Source organism: Haliotis rufescens, unplaced genomic scaffold (genome assembly GCF_023055435.1).
Source record: "Haliotis rufescens isolate VD_foot unplaced genomic scaffold, xgHalRufe1.0.p SCAF_64, whole genome shotgun sequence".
Taxonomy (NCBI): Eukaryota; Metazoa; Mollusca; class Gastropoda; order Lepetellida; family Haliotidae; genus Haliotis; species Haliotis rufescens.
Genome location: NW_025964355.1, coordinates 985826 through 1007411, shown reverse-complemented (window position 1 = coordinate 1007411; position 21586 = coordinate 985826). Strand labels below are relative to the sequence as shown.

The 21586-nt window shown below is 40.6% G+C and overlaps 1 protein-coding gene across 1 annotated transcript in view; it reads left to right on the top strand.

Moving 5' to 3' along the window:
• The window catches only part of LOC124151708 (mucin-2-like), a 37143-nt gene extending 19261 nt beyond the window's left edge, over positions 1 to 17882 (top strand). Inside the window, exons 3-7 of the mRNA XM_046524298.2 lie at positions 5108 to 5217; positions 6807 to 6932; positions 10911 to 11096; positions 12227 to 12436; positions 16293 to 17882. Coding sequence (XP_046380254.2) covers positions 5108 to 5217; positions 6807 to 6932; positions 10911 to 11096; positions 12227 to 12436; positions 16293 to 17512 — 1852 coding nt within the window. The 3' untranslated portion in view covers positions 17513 to 17882. The remainder of the gene's footprint in view (positions 1 to 5107; positions 5218 to 6806; positions 6933 to 10910; positions 11097 to 12226; positions 12437 to 16292) is intronic.
• The last annotated feature ends 3704 nt before the right edge of the window (positions 17883 to 21586 follow it).

Below are 21586 nucleotides of genomic sequence, written 5' to 3'. Positions count from 1 at the left end.
CTTTCTGGTTGTCAAGCGATTTACTCCGAATAACTTATTTATGGTGCACTTTTTTGTTTGATGATTGTTCATTAATGTCATGTGTGTATGTTGCATCAATTATATGTAGGTATGATCGCCGATAATGAAGTAATTAGCCAGTAACACTTTGGCCCGTCTTGGCCCGGCCCGGCCCGACTTTTAGGCAATGCCCATTGTTTGGTTGTTGCTCGCTGCATGGTTGTTGGGGTCAGTTGTTTGTTATCATTTTTTGGCTTGTGATGGCGTTTGTGCCTGAGCTCAAATTTGTGATAACTGCGTGTCGCATGTCGGTTGTGGCTCCATGTGCGATTTGTTGTGGACGTGTTTGTTTTGTTTGGTGCGCTTTCGAAAGGTTTGAGGTGCTGTACCGAAAGGGATTGGACCTCTTACAGAAATGTTACAAAACGGTGCGTCCTTGTACGTTGGTGTTTGTTGCGCCGCGTGGTTGTCTGTGAGAACATGCGTGTCGCAATAGTTCAGGCACAATGACATCGCGTAGACTGGGTGGAAGGGACACGACGTCGCCCTTTTTTCCCGTGGTAGAGCATTGGTTCCTTTTGTCCCAGCAACGCATCTGCTCCAAGGATGACAACGGGTCGTGGAGACCTGGCTGAATTGCAAGGAGCGAAACAACGCAGGTTCCGTAAACCGTAGCCACGGAGGCCGCCGACAGGAACGCCGAAAGACTTTGAGCTCGACTTTGAGCTCGAGTGAGCCGTAGGTGTTAGTTTGTTGGTTGGTTTGTTGTTTAACGCCGCACTCAGCAATATTACAGCTATATGACGGCGGTCTGTAAATAATCGAGTCTGGACCAGACAATCCAGTGATTGATATCATGAGCATCGATCCACGCAATTGGGATCAATGACATGCATCAAACAAGTCAGCGAGCCTGACCACCCGATCCCGTTAGTCGCCTTTTACGACAAGCATAGTCGCCTTTTACGGCAAGCATGGGTTGCTGGAGGCCTATTCTACCCTGGATCTTCACGGAGCGTTGGTGTTAGTATTTGTGTGGTGCGCTACCTCTCGAAAAGAATGATGGTCGAATTGAAGAGAGAAGACTTTTTGTGTATCTTATCGAAAATGGAAGTATTATCGATGTACAGCGCTTGACTGAATCGTTCTTTGTAAATGAAAGACAAATGTTGATGCCTAGTTAAGCGCCGGCTTGAGTTTTTTGGGGGAACTGAAGACAACTGGTTGCGTGCTTGAAAAGAAGATGTTTTGTTGTTTCTGTTGTCTGTATCAAATGCACGGGTTTGCAAACTTGCTTTTATAAAGAGAAGACTGGTTATGTTTTCCTGATTAATTAAATGTCTCACGTTATGGCTGAGAAAGCAGGTGAAATGGCGCACTTAGGATGGAATACTATCCACAAATACCAAGTTTAAGAAGGAAAATATCGCCGTATGCTATATAAGTAAAGGAGGAACCATATGGACAAGCAGTCATGTTTGGGGAATGTGAAAATGTCCGTCATACCGCGATAAAACTCAGAAAGCAAAACTAAATCAGACACTTCTCCAGACGGTCACCTGAGAAATACACGTCTGCCTCCAAGTCCTGGAACATCGATACCATAAATCTCTATAAGGATTAACAGGGTAATACATCTATTCTACCTATGAAGAGTGAGTGAGTTGGGTTTTTAACGCCGCTTTTAACATTATTCCAGTTATATCGCGGCGTGTCAGCTTAATGTGGGAGGAAAGCCCGAAGTGATGCAGGTCTCAGACGTTTACCACTTCGGCACGGGTATGGTGCTGACAAACCTAGAAACATAATCGGGGCGAACCGGGATTCGAATCCACAATCATAGGTTTCTGGCGTGCCCAAGGGACGCAAATCTACAAAGTGAATCGCGGCGCCTCAGACCTATGAAGATCTAATCAAGCAATCTACTATTTTCAATTGGCATTCAATCAGCTTGTAATTTAATTCTTGCTGTACATCTGGCTTCATTACCTATGTGCTATTTATTATTCTCACTGAACATCTTCATCCAACTATCCGTGTGCTACTTGTTATGAGTGAGTAAGTGGTGCTTTAAGCCGCATCAGCAATATTCCAGCTATTCGCGGCACTACTGTTGGGTTAGTGTTAACCTGCAGCTTATCACAAGAAGTTTATGGATAAAAGTACTTTGAAAAAGGTGTGTGTGTGTGTTTGCTTTTATATTAAAATTTTGAAATTTCTCATATTTGTTAAAGAGTTAAAGTGAACTGTTCAACACAAAAATCAAGGCAATATCAACAAAAATAATACGGTTCCAGGCTCATTTAGCTTTGCAAATTATGTCAAGTAACACCACTGCTTTTCCCAAAAGCTGTAACCATGCCAGTCGATATTTACCTGCTGACTGTCATTCCAGTAAATATGGTACAGCCACTGGTAGCCAAAGGGATGGCATAAATTCTGCTGGGGAGCATAGGAAGCATAGGTACTGTAAGTCCCCATGATCTCCAGTAAGGTGGTCTAACTTTGGATATTAGTGGTCTATAGCCTTGTTTTAATAGATAGGACTTAATCTATTACAGCTATATGTTTTTTAAAAGAAATAATGACCTATTTTGTTTTATTAAAAACTGTGATATACCTTACTATTTTAATGTCCTTTGTTGACATATATTTTAGATTTAATACCTAGTTCCCATCACTACATGGCTGAAATATTGCCGATGTGATGTAAAATTTAACTCACCCACTCACTCACTCATTCCAGTAAGTATGTTTGCACACTTAAAACACACACTAATCTAGGTCCAAGACGTTGGGGAATGGGCAAGCCCAGATATTAAAGAGTTGACTCGTCCATTGGAAGATCCGGCTAGCTTTTCCCACATAGGTGCAATGTTATAAGTTAAGTTATGTGTCCTCTACCACCACTCCCACGATATCAACAACTGAAAACAAGGCGTATCTAGTGGCGCCTAGAGTATAGCTAGGTCGATCAGACAAAGCCACAGTTCTGACCTAAATCATTCACGAACCATGAAGTCTTAACACTAATTATGAGTGGCTTATTTTCCAAGGTAGATGACCGGCAATCTCTCGAGTATTCTGCGATAGGACTCGTCACAGGTGACTGTCTTCGTGGATAATCCTACTCCACTGGGTCCGAAGATGCGGCTGTGTGGAATATTGTCTCTTTAACAACAGTAATATCGATTCAGCAATAGTTTACGTGTAGAATCTCCAATAAGGTTTTACCACAAGGCAATTCTTGAAACCAATGTTAGGGCGAAGATTGACTTTACTTTGATGAGCTATCACTTTCACAAATATAATTCACAGTTCACACATTGGCACTGAAATGCGGTGACAATGTCTTCGTAGTAATTATAAGCCGAACATGTAATATTGTAAGGCAAAGAGGTATCATACGAATCCTTTACATCCCGATATTGACACATGGAAGGAATTTATCACTTCGAGTTTACAGGTTTCAAAGAAGTATTTCGGTTAAAGAAAAATTAGATTGAACCACCGTAGGACATTCTACTGTGATAACTCTACGTGTATATAGGGTCGACTGTGACGTGAAAAGCAAGTAACGTCACAGAAACGCTATAATGTCATAACATCCATACAGGCCGGGCTGGTGTGAACTTATACAAGACGGTGACTGACTAGGTTTCCGTTTCGACAAAATAGATAGCTTCCAACAGTGTTTAATAGAACAGAACGATGGATATGGTGGCACATCACATACTATTATTCAGATGCCTCAATTTCTTTATGATCAACTCAATTGGATGTTTGAGAGCGCATGATTTGTTAGCCCATTGAACATCTGTTGGATGTTATTTCAAGAGTGTCATCTTTTGAGGAAATTTGTTTTTCTACAGAAGTCAAATGTATATCTTAACGATTGCTCAGTGCTAAATTAATCACATGAATGAGACACCTGGTAGCTTTAATGCATTTTAAGCAGGTTACAGCGATCTATTACTTTGACCACAAGGTTGTCATCTCCTGTAATATATCAGATAATAATAATAATAATAATAATAATAATAATAATAATAATAATAATAAGTGCATTTATAATGCGCCAGATTCCATTCACCAAGTGGATGCTCATAGCGCTACACTATTATTACCCCGGTCAATGGATCAGTGAGCACTCGAAATATCAACATCATTCAAAATGCATTAAAATAGCCTTCTAAAAGGTCAAAGTACCATGATTTAGTTCGCCTTCATTGCGGACGATGTTCATGGTGTTGACATATTCAGAGGTCACTCTGAGATTTACCAAGTTGCCCCGAACTACAGTAAATGCTTCATGAGTTCATTGGCAAGCTTTTTTTCAAGGGTATGAGTTTTATCATGAGTGTCACTGAACCATAACATGAACATATATACTCAATACTTCCTGGTTTCAAAAACTATGACAAGTTCAAGTTTCTGTAAAATCACGCTTGTAATATACCCCAAACGTTTCAACTATTTCTCTCGTCCGCCCTTTTCTCAAAAGCCGGTTGAAGTTCAACAATTCCCTGTATGGCGTAAATGGATTTATGCAACGTACAGCAACATTTACGTAGACATTGGCTTTTTTGAGGATTGCATCTTTTGGGGTTGCCTTGACCTTGTCAGCAAGGGTTCGAATGTCAGGTTCGCCCTGATTATGATCATGTATTTGTCAGCACCATACCCGTTCTCTCGTGTTTCACTTACGTGATAAACGTCTGTCACCTGCATCACTTCGGGCGTTCCTCCCACATCAAGCTGATGCGCCATGACAAATTGGAATGCTTACAAAGCGGCATCAAAACAAACTTACTTAATTTGTAATGTCTGAGAACTTCATCACTTTGGGCATTCCTCACGCATTCAGCTGAAACGCCGTGATAAAACGGAAATGCTGTTTGATGCGGCATAACTCACAACTCATTCAGTCGTGACACCCGCAACATCAAACAATCGGGTGTCCTTTTATGTTTTCAGGGTAAGATATTTCACTCAATCCAAATGGTGTCTTACTCTGAAGATCCCGCGAAAATATTGCGATACAGTGTGTAATAATGTCATGTATTTGTGTTAAATGAACCATGTAATTAATCTTTCTCTCTGACAGAGACTCTGAAAGTTCTGTGTGGCTTGGGATGAACTACGACGGGTCTACACTGAAATGGACAGATCTGGATGTGCCAGTTAGCAACGGATACACGCATTGGGACTCAACACGTGCGTACCCTCAGGAGTATAAATGACCTCATACCTAATGTAGAATAATACTTTAATGTTGTTTTAGAGAGTTGCATCCCTTAACCATGCCAGGATCCGCAGGTTGTGGATTCGTACTGAAGATCTTTCTTTGTCTCCGTACCCTACATGTTTATTTGTTTGTTGTTTAACCCCGAACTCAGCAATATCCCAGCTATATGACGGCGGTCTGTAAATTATCGAGTCTTGACACCATGAGCATCGATCTACTCAATTGGGATTCATTGTCATGCATCAACCATGTCCTCGAGCCTGACCACCCGATCCTTACGGCAAGCATGGGTTGCTGAAGACCTATTCTAACCCGGATCTTGAACGTTTCTAACCTATATACTTGTACGGTGGGCGGAATTTGGGGATAGGAGAGGACACGGGTGCCCCCAGTCGTCAGCCGCGCAACCGCAACTCTCTATCCACAACTGCATTCCATTGATATGTTGTCAGATACCTACTACCATGGTTCGTTCATCTTTAATCATGACTATTTTTCTCGGTTTGTCTGCACCATGCACAGCCGTGGAAAATATACATACTCACCGCCAAAAGAAACGAGAACCATAGAAACATGAAGAGTATGTTCGTTAAGAAGAGATGTTTCCAATGCGTACTGCTTAATGACAAAACTAACAATTAGTCAAATGTTACCACAGTGACTTTATTCTTATCACGATGTGCTGGATGTGATTTCAAAACTTTACACGCAAAACCTGCAAAAGATAAATGGTGCATCTGTAGTCACGGATCATGACGTGACATGTGATGCGTGTACAGTAAACTACGGTTATAACGAACACGCTTATAACGAACTGACGGATATAACGAACTTACTTTTGAGTCCCGACAATTAGCTGTAGTTATGCTGTATATATGCTTATAACGAACTACGGTTATAACGAACTAAAAATAGTAGTCCCTTTGAGTTCGTTATAACCGTAGTTTACTGTATGTTCATTGAACCAATTTAATCATTGAACCAATCTAACATATCTTGAATATACGTAACTATTTATACATTAACCAAAATGTACAATGGTATTCATGTTTCCTTTGTCGGTGAGTACATATATCAAATTGTAAAATGACTTTCCTTCACGATGAGGTTGATACGCCGTTACAAACTGAAATCTGGATCAAGCTTCCTTCGACTCCGAGGTTACAACATTCAGTAAAGCTTCATGGTGGACACGTGGAGTACATTTCAAAATTTGGCGCATCAGTGACAAATATTATGTCGGAAGCAATTCCCTATTTTGACTTCGTCGATATATGTTCTCGTGTCTTTTTTCAGGTGAACAATTGAATTACCTTTCCATGTGTTTGTGATGGGTGCCACCGGTTGGGCAGGATACGCTTACCTTTTCACAAACACCTAGCTGCAACGTCATTTGATAGTGATCCATAAACACGTGCTCATGATGCAGTCGGAATCGTACAATCGACTGCTTCTGGCAGAGATTTCTTATGAGAGGGTTTTCACGCTTTTATTTATTATCAGAGCTCACTCACAATGCTCGGGAATGATTTTGATGTTGGAACATTTATCCCTTTAGAACCCGACACGATTTCCAGATGCGCGGTTATGACCAGCGCCACTGACTTCTCAAAGTGGAGGAGCTACCCATGTACCAGCTTAGCCGGAGGAATTGCCTGTGAACGGGAACCTGAATTAAAGACAGGTAAGCAAACGCTTCGTTTACAAGGGGCGGTCGGGTAGCCTAGTGGTTAAAGCGTTCGCTCGCCACGCCGAAGACCCGGGTTCGATTCCCGTCATGGGTACAATATGTGTCCATGGCCGTGATATTGCTGGAATATTGTTAAAAGCGGCGTAAAACCATACTCACTCACTGCGTTTACTGGCGCTTCTTCATTCCAGTTACCACCATCACCACCCATATCAATATATCAATATAAAATTATTATGTTATTGTGATATATTATATATAAGTGTTTATGCATATATGTTTATATTAGCGTTTATGGAGGTCAAAACCGAATGTAGCAGATGTACACAAAGTGTGCACTTTTTTACTTTTGAACTCTTTGAAACAAAAAAGGCAGTTCTTATAAATAAATATTTCAACAAGAACAACTTCACAGAGTTTTTATTTCACCAAAAACACTTCAACTGTTATCGTTCAACTTTCGTTCAGCGCAATAGTCCAACTAAATCCCCGTCCCCTCTATTATCAGCCAATTAGAAACAGTAGTTTGTTACGGGGCGTGGCCCAATTCTTTTTGTGTTTTGGAAATATAAACGGAAATGAAATTGTCTAGGAATCACCTGCAGTTTATACTAATTACATCCTGTGAATTGTAACTGCTTGGGTGAAGAGAAGAGTTCTACTCACTTATTTCATCACCGATCACATCTGCAAGTCCAGACAGACGCCACCCACGCAACCCGGTGTCTCTGTTCTTTGCGACTGCGTCAAAGGCCAACACGAGCCAGCGTATTGTTTTAGCGGAAGTACCCTACTCAGCGCTAATAAGCGGTGCTATTTGATGTGTGATTGGATTAATGTAACGTTGGATTAAGGTGGGGATTCTCCTGTAAACCTGACAGAACAGAACAGAACAGAACTTTATTACGTTCAGGTCGAGATCCTCGGCATATGAGGTACAAAATGACAGCAAAATGCACATTATGAAACACGCACCCAACATGGCACCTCCTACACCTCACTTCAGGCCCTTACAGGAGAAATGCCACTAAATCGCGTCCCAAACAAACCCTCTCATCCAAAACCTAATTAACCAAAACATTAGCCCAAGAAACCAAGCTCTAGCTCGCAAACACCCCTTACTCACCCCAATATCCCAAAGAATAACTAACTACCTCAATGAACACCAAACTCAAAATCTTAAACAAAACTGCAAAAAATCAATTATCTTCACCCCTAAACTCAAAATACCCCAAATAGACACAACGCTAACTAACCAAATAAATAAACAAACCGACCCAAACATAGCTAAAACCACCACACTAGCATACATACACGAAAATTGGCCAAATTGGTGTCACATATACACTGACGGATCTTCAGACCCGATCTCCAACCACACAGGTTTCGGAGTCCATACCACACAACCAGTTATATCCACACAATCTTACCGACTCCCTAACAACCAATCTATATTCACGGCCGAACTTATGGGCATGGCCTCAGCCCTGCATAACCAACAATCAAAAAACAACAAAAAAATCCTAATTCTCACTGACTCGCTTAGTGGGCTACAAGCCCTCCAAAACAAAAATACCAAAAAACGACCTAAATTAATAAACCAAATACTTAAAAGCTCCAACGACCTAACAAAAGCAGGCAAACAAATAACCTTCTTGTGGATCCCCGCCCACGTAGGAATTTACGGCAACGAAAGCGCCGATAAAGCAGCTAAATTATCTCTCAAAATACCAGAAATAAGCCTAAACCTACCCATCTCAAAATCAGAAATTAAAAGTGTAAACAAACAAAAAATAACCAAAAAATGGCATAATCAATATCAAAACTCAAATAGCCAAATCCAAAAAGTGCTCAGAAAACCACTAGCCAAACCTAAAATCCTACACCCCTCAAAAAAAATTGACAGATTAATTACAAAACTCCAAACAGGACACACGAACCTAAATAACCACCTAAAACAACTTAAAAGACACACCACAGGCAACTGCCCCCACTGCAAACAACCCGAAACCACAGAACACGCACTCATCCACTGCACCCACTACCAAACACACAGAACCACACTACAAACCAACCTCAATCTAAATAAGGTTCCTACTCTAGATGAAATACTAAACCCTCAAAATAGACTAGAAAACTTCAAGGCCCTAGGCGTATTCCTAATCAAAACAGGCCTAATCAAGCGCATCTAAAAACTAATTAATCTACCAATCCAAAATCCAATAAACATACATACACCCACCTCACCCGGCTCCCTTAGTTCCCTCCTCCACCCACCTCGGCATTTATTCCAAATTTTAAAATTTCAAAAAATCGATATAAGCAACCCCTAAAAGCCCCCTCTTGTGTTGCACACACCACTTTCACCCTTCTCGGAATACACTAAATGGTCTGGCCAGGCCCGTGTGCGAAATACGCTGCAGCCGGAAAGCGCACGTTAAATCTTCTATATCAGTCAGTCACATTATGATAGCGGATATGTGGTTAGCCGGAAGATTTTACAATTTGCATTACATATTTACAGAATTTACTAATGTTTTTTAATACAGATATCTCTTTACAAGTGAAAAGTCTTTGAAATTTAATCATTTTAGGTCTTTTAGAATATGTAGGTGGGATATACAAAATTCTTTCTTTAGTAAAATATGGACATTTAAAAATATAGTGAAATTCATCTCCAATATCATCAATAAAACACAGTTTACATTTTCTTTCACAAATAGGTATCCCATTCCATCTTCCTTTTTCAATTGGTAAGTGGTGGCATGAAGTGCGAAATAAAAGTAGAGGGATAGCTTTATTTAGGGGAAGGGACGTGAGATAATTTTCTAATTCAAATCGTGGTTTCCGAGGACGTTTACTTTAGATATAAATCCACGGATGCTGGTGGTCAGTAGATCATAGATCATAGATCTTTTTTTTAACTTTTAGTTATACTCTCTAACTTTTTTTGACATGATACTAAATACGCATTTAGACTCCTGGAATATACTCCTGTATCTTAAATATCTAACATAGCTGAGTTATACTTGGTTTATCCCCGAATAAAATCCAACATAATCGGAGAACAGCTTCTTGGTACACTGTTGTCATGGGTTTGGTACTGTTTAGTTTATTTAACGTGAATGTAGCAAAGGTTTGTTTGTTGTTCTTTAACGTCGGACTCAACAATATTCTAGCCATCTGATGGCGATGTGTAAACAACCAGACAATTCAATGAGCGTCGACCTACGCAATTTGGACGCCATGACGTTAGTCGCCTCATGACAAGCATGGGTTTCTGAAGACCATTTCTAACGCAGATCTTCTCGGGGTAGCAACAGAAGAGAGGATCACTCTCATGATTCACACATTTATAAAAATGTTATCAATGTTATGCGTTGTGTATGTTAAAAGAAGGTGAGGTGAGGTGAAATTGGGTTTAACGTCGCGTCCTAGATTATTGCACTTATATAGCGACGTGCATGCACGTGTGTGAGTGTGTGTGGCTGCTTGTACTAGGCCGGACTGATGCCGATTGATAGTGCTAGCTCACTGAGATACCATGCCGCAGTTTAACATGAATACCCCACTCAGACACAGTATACTGACTCCAACCGACCAGTCCTTGTTTTACCCCCTTAATGCCGAGCGCCAGACAGGGTAACAACAAGTACCATCTTTTAACGTCTTTTGGTATGACGCGGCCGGGCATCGAACCCCGGACCTTCCGCTCTCCGGGCGGACGCTCTACCACTAGACCACGGATTGTTACAAGAAGGGATGTTAAGATGTCATTTTTGATCAGGCAAATTTAGCTCATGATGAACATAAATATTTAGTTCATGTTCCTGCGATGTCTCCGTGAAACAAAGGCTTAGTTGTTAGGTACCTCCGGGATCAGCATATATAGTTTTATAAGACGAAAATATTGTGTAATTATAAAGGCGTATGTATACCATAATTTCTTAATGTTCTATTCTATTTTTGTAGATGAGGTCAACATTGCTCTCGGCGCAGAGATCAATATGATAATCGGCCTGGACGGTAACCTGGCGTTGGATGGAATCCAAAAGCTTGACCCCTCCTCCTGCACTACTAACTCTTATCTCAACAACTTTTGGCTAGTGATCAACCTGCCAAACATTTACAGCATTCAACAAATCGGCATATTCGCAAGTAAGTTCTGATTTATCAGCAACATGCAAGGACGGTCATTTATCAGTACCATCATCGGGGTATTCGTGTGGGGACAATAATGTTGTTTTGTAAATTAATTCACACATGATTACATCTAGTCTGTATTTGTAGCCATGCAACCTGGACATCTCTGTGTTCAAACCTATTCTTTACATGCAGTGGAAAATTAGTAAAAGAAACTGAAATTCAAAACTTTCAGTTTTCGATATTAAAATACTTTGTAAGCAAGTGTCGTAATTTCCATATTTTATGATCACATTGCAGTGTTTTACATGCTCATGTATAGGATATTATCTATGTTAAACACGATTAAAATGTTTTCTCAAAAACAAAACAAAAAGTTTCCGAAAAGCCCACCATAATGTCTGAGGCGCAAGTTACAATGGCTTACTATGGGCTTGTGGTTGGCTTATGTAAACATTTGAATTTAACTTCGGTATTTGCAGACAATATATATATATATATATATATATATATATATATATATATATATATATATATATATATATATATATATATATATCTATTCTTCGTCATGAAGAAAGGGGTTGCGTCTCTTGAGGGACACCAAACATCAGTGTGGGTTTAAATCCCTGTTCGCCCCTATTATGTTTCTAGGTTTGTCACAATATCCGTGCTCGTGGGTTTCATCGAAGTGGTAAACGTCGGAGACCTGCATCACTTCGGGTTCCCCACAACATTAAACTGACACGCCGTGATATAACTGGAATACTATTAAAAGCGGAGTTATATAAACCCCACTCACTCACTCACTCATGATCACAAATGCCCACAAATGTTTGAGTGTTTGTGTAACAGTTCAAGTGTCATATCCAGAATCATACCTCTGCAAACCGCAGTATGTTGCATATTATTCATTACAAGGCAAATTGAGCACCGTTAGCTCACTGGCCTAAGAAATAGCGACTCGGTGTCCCGATCGTGGGTTCGAATCCCTGATTCACCCTTATTATGAACCTGAATGTTTTGCTATTGTAAAGTTGTGAACGTCTACTTTTGATTTATCTCCAAAATTAAGATATTGTTGATACACTACACATCGGCGTTAAACCAAAATCACAAACCATATAACATATTCTTATTGCTAGAATATCCCGCGGCGAACACTGAAGTGCATATCAGTAGCACCTGTTCTGACAGAGACGAGTGCTGGTCTCGCTGCACGCAAGTCGCCACTAAGAAAGGAACACAATGGATACCCACATGCGATGCTGGCTTCAGTAACGATGCAATGTTCATCCAACTAAAATTTCCAAGTGTCCAAACCATAAGTATCTGCGAAATCATCGTCCTGGGAGGTGAGTGTACATGGGCATTCTAACTTGCAAGAGCCATTAAATATTAAATGTTTTAATTTTCATTTCAAGTAGACCACATCAGTGAGGAGAGGTGAAATTGAGTTTAACGTTGCGTCCAAGATTATTGCTCTTATATAGCGACGTGCATGCACGTGTGTACGTGTGTGTTTGTGTGTGTGTGGCTGCTTGTACCAGTCCGGATTAAGCCGATTTATAGTGCTAGCTCACTGAGATACCATGCCGCAGTTTAACATAGATACCCCACTCAGAAACAGTATACTGACTCCGAGCCGACCAGTCCTTGTTTTCGCCCCTTAATGCCGACAGGGTAACAAGTAGTACCATCTTTTAAGGTCTTTTGGTATGACCACATCAGTGGTCCAGTGGATATTACGTCTGTTAGGAGAGAGAAAGGTGTGCAACAATTTTAAACTCGACGTTAAATAAAAGGTGTTCGCGCAAAGGTGAGCGTATCCTGCCCGACCGGTGGCACCCTTGAATATTGTACCTTGATCAAACAACTTCTAAGCAAAAGTCGTATGACGCTCTTTGAAAATAAAAGTGGCAAAACCAGTTCCATATTCAATAGAAATCAATAGAATATATCATGAGCATGTGTTTATGAATCACTATCAAATAGTGATGATACCAAGAGTTCGCGAAAAGGTTAGCGTATCCTGCCCCACCGGTGGCACCTATTACCAACACATTCAAAGGCAAGACAATTGTTCACCTGGAAAAAATGGAATAAAAGTCAAGATAACTAATTTCATCGGACATAATTTTTGTCACCGATGTGTGTAATTTTGAAATGCCATCCACATGTCCTCCGTGAAAGCTTTACTGGGACCTTGAATGTTGTAGCCTCGATCAAACAACTTCGGAGCAAAAGTCGTGTAAGGCTCTTTGAAATCATACACGAGTGTGCCTTAAATAAATATGAAATGTAGACACCAAAGGCTGGAGATGACTCGAATATTGTGCGAAGGGATATAGTTGATATTCATCCCTCTTAGTCATACTGTTTTGTGGATAGCATTTTGTCACTTTGAACATTTATGCCCAGATCCTAATGTATATCCAATTTCACCTCACCTCAGCTGGTGTTATACTGACATATGCACAGTATTAAGTTACTTTGTCAACATCCTTAAGAGCCAACTGGGACAAAAACAGTACTCGGATAGACGGAGATGTTTGGTTGGTCAAGGGAGAGGGTCGTATTTTAATGTATGTTATTTATCACATCAACACGATCTGTATGCTAACCTGCCGGAATCTGACACTAAAACATTTGTATGTCCTTGTTGTCATATCTCTCCTAAATACATTTATATTACAATGTTCGCAAATTCTTGTTTCTCGTGGAACATTTCTACACCCACCAAATTTTATGTCATGTACATCTGAAATGTGCTAATACAGACTGAAATACTTCCATTTAGTAAATGTTATTCATTATTATCGGTGATTTCCTACTAAATATAAAACGTCAGCGCTAGAGAACAGCAAGTCTCGATTTTCCCACATAGCAAATTCAACTGAGAGTTAGGAGGCAAAATAGCAGTGAAAGTTATGCGAATGGATCACTGAAATCGGTGATGACACCAGGTGACACCAGGCTAAGCACGTCCTGCCCTATATTTAGCACCCACCTCTTGAACAATTTGCATAAAAAAGTGACCCGTGAAGATCCAGGGTAGAATAGGTCTTCAGCAGTCCATGCTTGCCGTAAAAAGCGATTATGCTTGTCGTAAGAGGCGACTAACGGAATAGAGTGGTCAGGTTCGCTGACTTGGTTGATGCATGTCATCGTATCACAATTGCGTGGATCGATGCTCATGATGTCAATCGCTGGATTATCTGGTCCGGACTCAATTATTTACAGACCGCCGCCATAAAGCTGCAATATTGTTTGGTGCGGCGTTTAACAACGATCAAACAAAAAACAAAACAATCAAAAAGCGTAAAAGAGTATGTTTTTTGCTGCCTGACACAGCACAGCAGTAATCCTGCCATATGACAGCGGCATATGAACAAACCATGCGACCACATGATGACTCAGAAATCCAATCAGGCGACAGCACATTTACATGTATCTTGTTGAAACTAAAACCTACATATTAATTTTGAAATTCGTCTGTTCTGTGCAAGTACAGATATTCTGCTGCTCATAAGTAAAGTAAAACGTTTGAGAAATATGTTCCTTTTACAAAATAACAATCAGTTTATTAGATTGGGATAAAATATGTACCATCCTTGTAAATATATCTTTTAGCATTTGTTTAATAGACTTAATAATAAATTTCTCCACCTGTTGCACAATCCATACAATTTCACTTCCACTTTTAAACGACACATTTCCTACCATCGTAATCATGTCCATTTGCATCGCATAGTGACACCAGTTGGGTAGGGAATCTTATGAAAGCATGAAAATGATTCTTATGCAATACCTAATGGTTTTAGCACAGCCATGTTTATTAATACAAAGGAGTTGTACCACATCCACGAAGACCATTGTACTTGGTGTGTTGACCTTGACTCCTACCAATGTTTGCTAGTATACAGATGAACTTGTCAAGAGCATCTAATATATGATTAATATACTTCTGTTCCGTATGACAGAAGTGAGTTGATCTTAGTTTACAATATCTTCAATTGTTTTCATAAAGTTTTTATTCCCAAGGTCCTTTTAATTTCTGAAAATTCCAGTTAAAATTTTGTAGTATTATTAGTAAGTGCCAACTATTTTTATTTCTGTCAGGTCCTAATGTGAATTGACAATGTCTTCGATTTTTTTCTTTAAAACATATTTATCTGATTTTGCAATATTAACCCTCATTACTGAAAGATCATATTGTTTTCAAATTCAAACTTCAGTTAAACTTGATAGTGAGTAGGTGAGTTGGGTTTAACGCCGCTTTTAACAGTATTCCAGTTATATCACGGCGTGTCAGCTTAATGTGGGAGGAAAGCCCGAAGTGATGCAGGTCTCCGACGTTTACCACTTCGGTGAAACCCACGAGCACGGGTATGGTGCTGACAAACCTAGAAACATAATCGGGGTGAACCGGGATTCGAACCCACAATCATACTTAGGTTTCTGTCTGCCCAAGGGACGCAACTCTGCACAGCGAATCGCGGCGCCTTAATAAGAATATTCAATGTCTGCCACACCAGACTTGAACCTGATAACTCGTTATCAGCAAACAGTAACATGAATACCTGTACAATCTCAGGATAAGGACTATGTTTTTCGTTACAATTAATCGGGTTTGAAATAATTCCAATTATACATATTGAATACAAGTTTACCAGTCTAACTTCTAATGTCATGTTTACTAAACAGAATCCAGAACTTGTAACTGTCATCAATCATGGTCATATCATCAAAAAGAACACAAAAGTGACCACCATTCTTATATATGCGGTTATACAAGGCTTTGTGATATTAAAAAAATATAAACACTGCTATTACTATTATTCCTTATAACAAGCCTGTTTTTCATTTATTTCGTCATTGTCAGTTAGCCCCAAAGTTATTTATTTATAATATATGTGAATGCTAAGTACTCCATTGTAACAGGGACAACAGCGGTTGAAAGTTATGTGAATGGGTCACTGAAAATCACTGACACCAGGTGTTCGTAAAATGGTAAACATGTCTTGCCCAACCGGTGGCACTGCCACTCACACAAACAATATGTGCGTATATGTGTTATCATGATAGGACGAATCGCTCATCATGATGCGATGATTATGCACTCAACTGATCATGGTTTAACTTCGTATTGCTACGTTATTGTGCTGCATCGTGTCCATGTTTAACATTTCATGTTTTTTTTCACATCAGTTCCAGTGAGTGTCACAACCAAAACTTCCACAACCACAACGTCCGCAACTACAACGACAACCACAACTTCCACAAACACGCCCACCACAACGCTCACAACCACGCCCACAACTACAACGACAACCACAACCACCACAACGCCTATCACAACGCCTACCACAACGCCCTCAACAACGCCATCAACAAGGCCCCCAACAACGCCCACCACAACGCCCACCACAACGCCCACAACTACAACGACAACCACGCCAACCACAACGCCTATCACAACGCCCACCACAACGCCCTCAACAACGCCATCAACAACGCTCCCAACAACGCCCACCACAACGCCCACAACCACGCCCACAACTACAACGACAACCACGCCCACCACAACGCCTATCACAACGCCCTCGACAACGCTCACAACTACAACCACGCCCACCATAACGCCTATCACAACGCCCTCAACAACGCCGACAACGTCCCCAACAACGCCCACCACAACGTCCACAACAACGCCGACCACAACGCCCGCAACAACGCCCACAACCACGTCCACCATAACGCCTACAACAACTACAACGCCCGCCATGACATCCACAGGCACAGCGCCCACCACAATCACAACGCCATCAACAGCCACAACGACATCCACGACATCCACAACCAAAGCGCCCACCACAACCGCGACCGCAATCACAAACACAGCGCCTAGCACATCCACACCCACAAACACATTTTCAACGCATACCGCAACCACAATTACAACCACAACTTCAACGCCTACCACAGCCACAACCACACCTGCACCGTTTACCTCCACGTCGGTCACGTCACCTTCGACGATACTGTCATCAACGTCGACCGGTTCATCGACATCTCTTGCTGCCGTTACAACCGATGCTGTCACAACACCTCATCCAGATGGACAGGTTCTTGCTTGGGATAGCTATGGAAGAGCAATACGACAGAAGTGCACGTGTCGGTGTAGACCCGCGGCAGTTCCAACGGTGCAAGAAGAGGCTGTTCAAAGAGGAGAAGAACTGCAAAATGATCTAGCAGTTGAAACAGAACTCTTGACGACAGAAATTGCTAAGAAGGTCAGTAAACAGGACGACAGAAAGTCCTCAAATGTCATTGGGATGTCAGGGATTGTAATGTTAGTACTTCCCTTTGTCTTCATCGTTGTACCAGACCTGCTGACATTCTTGAAGTGGTTGTGTAGGTGTCGATGATGTGTTTGTGACGGGTGCCTACGATGGGGCAGGATACGCTCGCCTTTTCGTGAACAGCTAGTATCATCACTATTTGATATTGATTTCCAAACACATGTTTATGATAAAGTCCTAATGCATTCTCGTTTAACATGTGATTATGGAAAGGGTTTTGCCGCTTTATTGTGCATGTACAGCAGTGGCGTTGGTCAAACGAGATGTTATATCACCGTTTCGTAAGTACACATCCAGCAAGATGTATCATTCTTTTTTGTAATCAATAGCTTGATAGAAAAGGAACACATTCTTATTAGAAATGTCAAACAAATATGGTTTTAAAAAATATGTTAATATGGAGGTGAGGTGAAGTGAAATGGGGTTTACCGTCGCGTCCAAGACTATTGCTCTTATATAACGACGTGTGTGTGTTTGTGTGGCTGCTTGTACTAGTCCGGACTGATGCCGATTTATAGTGCTAGCCCACTGAAATACCATGCCGCAGTTTAACATGGATACCCCACTCAGACACAGTATACTGACTCCAACCGACCAGTCATTGTTTTAGCCCCTTAATGCCGAGCGCCAGACAGGGTAACAACAAGTACCATCTTTTAACGTCTTTTGGTATGACGCGGCCGGGGATAGAAACCCGGACCTTCCGCTCCCCGGGCGGACGCTCTACCACTAGGCCAAGGAGGCGGTCTGTTAATATGGACTCACCGTGGTGGGCTTATTATAATTTCTCAAATAGACCCTTTCAAAGAGTGACTTAAATGATGATTTCACTGTCGAAAAAAATCATTTGCATTGTTTATATGGCTTGAAAGATTGATTACGCACCAGAGTGACACTTTTTTAAGATAGTGCCTGATCCAATTTGTATTTGCTCTTATTCGGGCAACACAGAATATCAGATCTCAGTAATTTTTTTCAAACTTTTCATGCTACTGTTAATCGCTAATGAAAAATGAACACAACCATAAAGTTAACCAGTGAACAGTATTGAAGGCACATCTGTTCCTGAAGCATGTGACATGCAATATAATATTTGTATTGCATTTATATAACAGTTTTAAAATATTTGATCGAATGAGAGAGGTTTTTAGAATACTCTGGTCAAGGGGAACATCAGAAAAAGTTTTACACACATTGCACATGTATTGGAAATCGGTGGGTCGTAACAAGCGCTTTTGAATTCACCATCTCAAAAAGCTTATGCATCCACCCTTTAAATGAAATATCAATTCAGTTAAAACACTCTTTTACGTGATGAAAATAGATGGTTGAAACACTTCTGAGATTATTTTACCATTGAGGTTTTTCACCAAAGGATATTTTGAAGTCAGACATACGGGCCTATTGACAACATCCAAACCGAAAATAGGGAATGATTCTACAACCAAACACATTAATGCGTTCCGGAACATGTACATTGTATTACAGATTATAAGTGTAAACTCATTTGTACTGCTATTTAGAATTTGGCAAAATGAAAAGTGAGCTAGAGTTTAAACACGTCTTACAAATGTGTCTGGATTTGTTTTAACACATGCCCGATTCGTTTTGTTTTGATATTTTAAGAAAACACTTTACCCAAGCTCTCTCGATAATGATGATTTTGGTCAAAAGCTTGGATCACAGACTTGCTTATTACGTTTCAAATATAGCTTTTTTCACGCCTTTTTCCAACGTGACCATTTTACCCAATTAATATTCTCAGTAATGATTACACCTAAAAAAATAATTCATAGGAATTTATTAATTGGTTATCAAATATTTGAATTTTTGAAACTCTGTTCGACCGAAAAGAACATACATGTACCTTTCCTTGTCTTCTAAAGGCAAATATCAAATTTAATACTTTTTCATAAAGATACTTACATGTTTACTTAACATGCATTACTCCTTTGCATGGAAATGTATATACACCATGACATCATGACATTTCCCTATGAAACGTGTACAATATGATATTTCAATCCTTAACCAAGACTTATTGTGCAGTGCACATGTTGTACATGCGACGCATTTGTTGTATATAGATCCTGAATGAGTGAGTGAGTTTGGTTTAACGCCGCTTTTTACAGTTCAAGTTATATCACGGCGTGTCAGCTTAATGTGGGAGGAGCCCGAAGTGATGCAGGTTTCAGACGTTTACCACTTCGGTGAAACCCACGAGCACGGGTATGGCGCTGACAAACCTAGAAACATAATCGGGGCGAATCGGGATTCGAACCCACAATCATAGGTTTCTGGCGTGCCCAAGGGACGCAACACTGCACAGCGAATCGCGGCGCCTTTGACGACTGGGCCACCCTTGCCCCCAGATCCTGAATGAAATCACAGGTGTATCACCTTGACCTGGACGTGTATGCGTCGTGTAACAGTTGCGCTAACAGAAACATTACATTAAAAACATTGAACATTATAGGCACCTATAGTACCATCAACTACAAACACATCATGTATGTATATCCATGTATGGTTAGCCCTCATAATTAATCTGGAGATCATACACTAAAGCAATAATCACTATATATGGGGTCATGCATGCAAACTTTATACCTTAGTTGGAATATTTGTGTATACATATACATTTAAAGTACACACTGATAATAAAGATAATTTGGATGTATCAAAGCTTGAACCTCCTTGGAAATAAAGCACGTTGAATTTTACTTTGTAGTTATTTTTACCTGTATTATTGCATATAGTTAACTGCCACTTGAAACATGTTTAAATGTTGAAATTAGGCAAGATCAAATGTATTCATACCAAGTTGCCGGCCATTTGTCATTCTGGTGTGGGGAGCTGGGACCTTTTGGAATTTTATTTTATGTGTTCGTAAATGCTTGGAAAATTTATTTGTTTATTCTGAAGTCTATTTTGTTTATTCGTGACAGTCGTTCACTAGACGTGATGCATGTTCAATCAAAACTTCAAAATGTCACAGCAATTCATCCCAACCATCCAAATTTTCACAAAATATATAGCTGTAATATCTCGATATTCGAGTGGGATCATCAAGTTTTGAAAAGCTCTCCGAGATTTTGGAGAATAGGTCAAACGTTATGGTCTGTCGTACGGAGCATGCCTATACATATCCCAGACGTTAAAATCTGCAAATCGAAGGAGAGAATCAACTTCGTCTACAGGCGCAGTAGAGTCTGACACGAATTCGGGTAACGCAATGACGACAAGACACGAACAGGCATGATCACAAGTATAATTGACCGTCTAACATTAAATGCAGTCTGCTCCCCTCGCCCAGTACAATCACTTCTCATCCCTAATCAAGACAGTGTGCAGCCTGGAATCCCGACCCCCTACCTTCATACAGTCTAACCCAGAAACATCGACAGCCATAATAGGCAAATTTTAAATTGATCTGAGGTTAGATTCACCTGATGAGGTTAGATACACTTTGTGTTATTGTCAACCTTTTAAACAAACATACTTAGTCTCGAACTCGAGTTCAAGAAATAGATGAGGTGAGGTGAAATTGGGTTTAACGGTGGACAGAAATAGATGAAACGTTTTATGAGTGCCAGTCTTAAATTAGACGATTTACAAGGCCGAACTGGAATAGGACAAGCAAGCGCTAAAGAATAGTCTGAATGTTCCAGCACCAGAAACAACTTTTCCATATAGTGAGTGTGTACGGTTGTACGCGAATATTCCAGCAATATTATAGCGAGGACACTTCAAACGTTGAACCCGTGTGGGGCATCCAACCCGGGCCTTCGGCGTGACGAGCGAACGCTTGAACCACAAAGCTACCCCACCGCCCAGCTGCATTGAAGGGGGATAACTTGGCCCTTAGAGAGTAAATCAGATGCAGAGCTATCCGGAATTATGTGATGTTTCCTGATAGTCATGAAACAGAAAGTGAAACTTACATCGGAATAATGCGAGAACGTACTCAAGAACTATAACAAGGAACACCTACATCTGGTGAGTGACGTGACATATAAAAGAACAGGTGGCCCAGTCGTCTAAGGACCGCGATTCTCTGTGCAGAGTTGCGTCCCTTGGTTACGCAAGAAACCTATGATTGTGGATTCGAATCCCGATTCGCCCCGATTATGTTCCTAG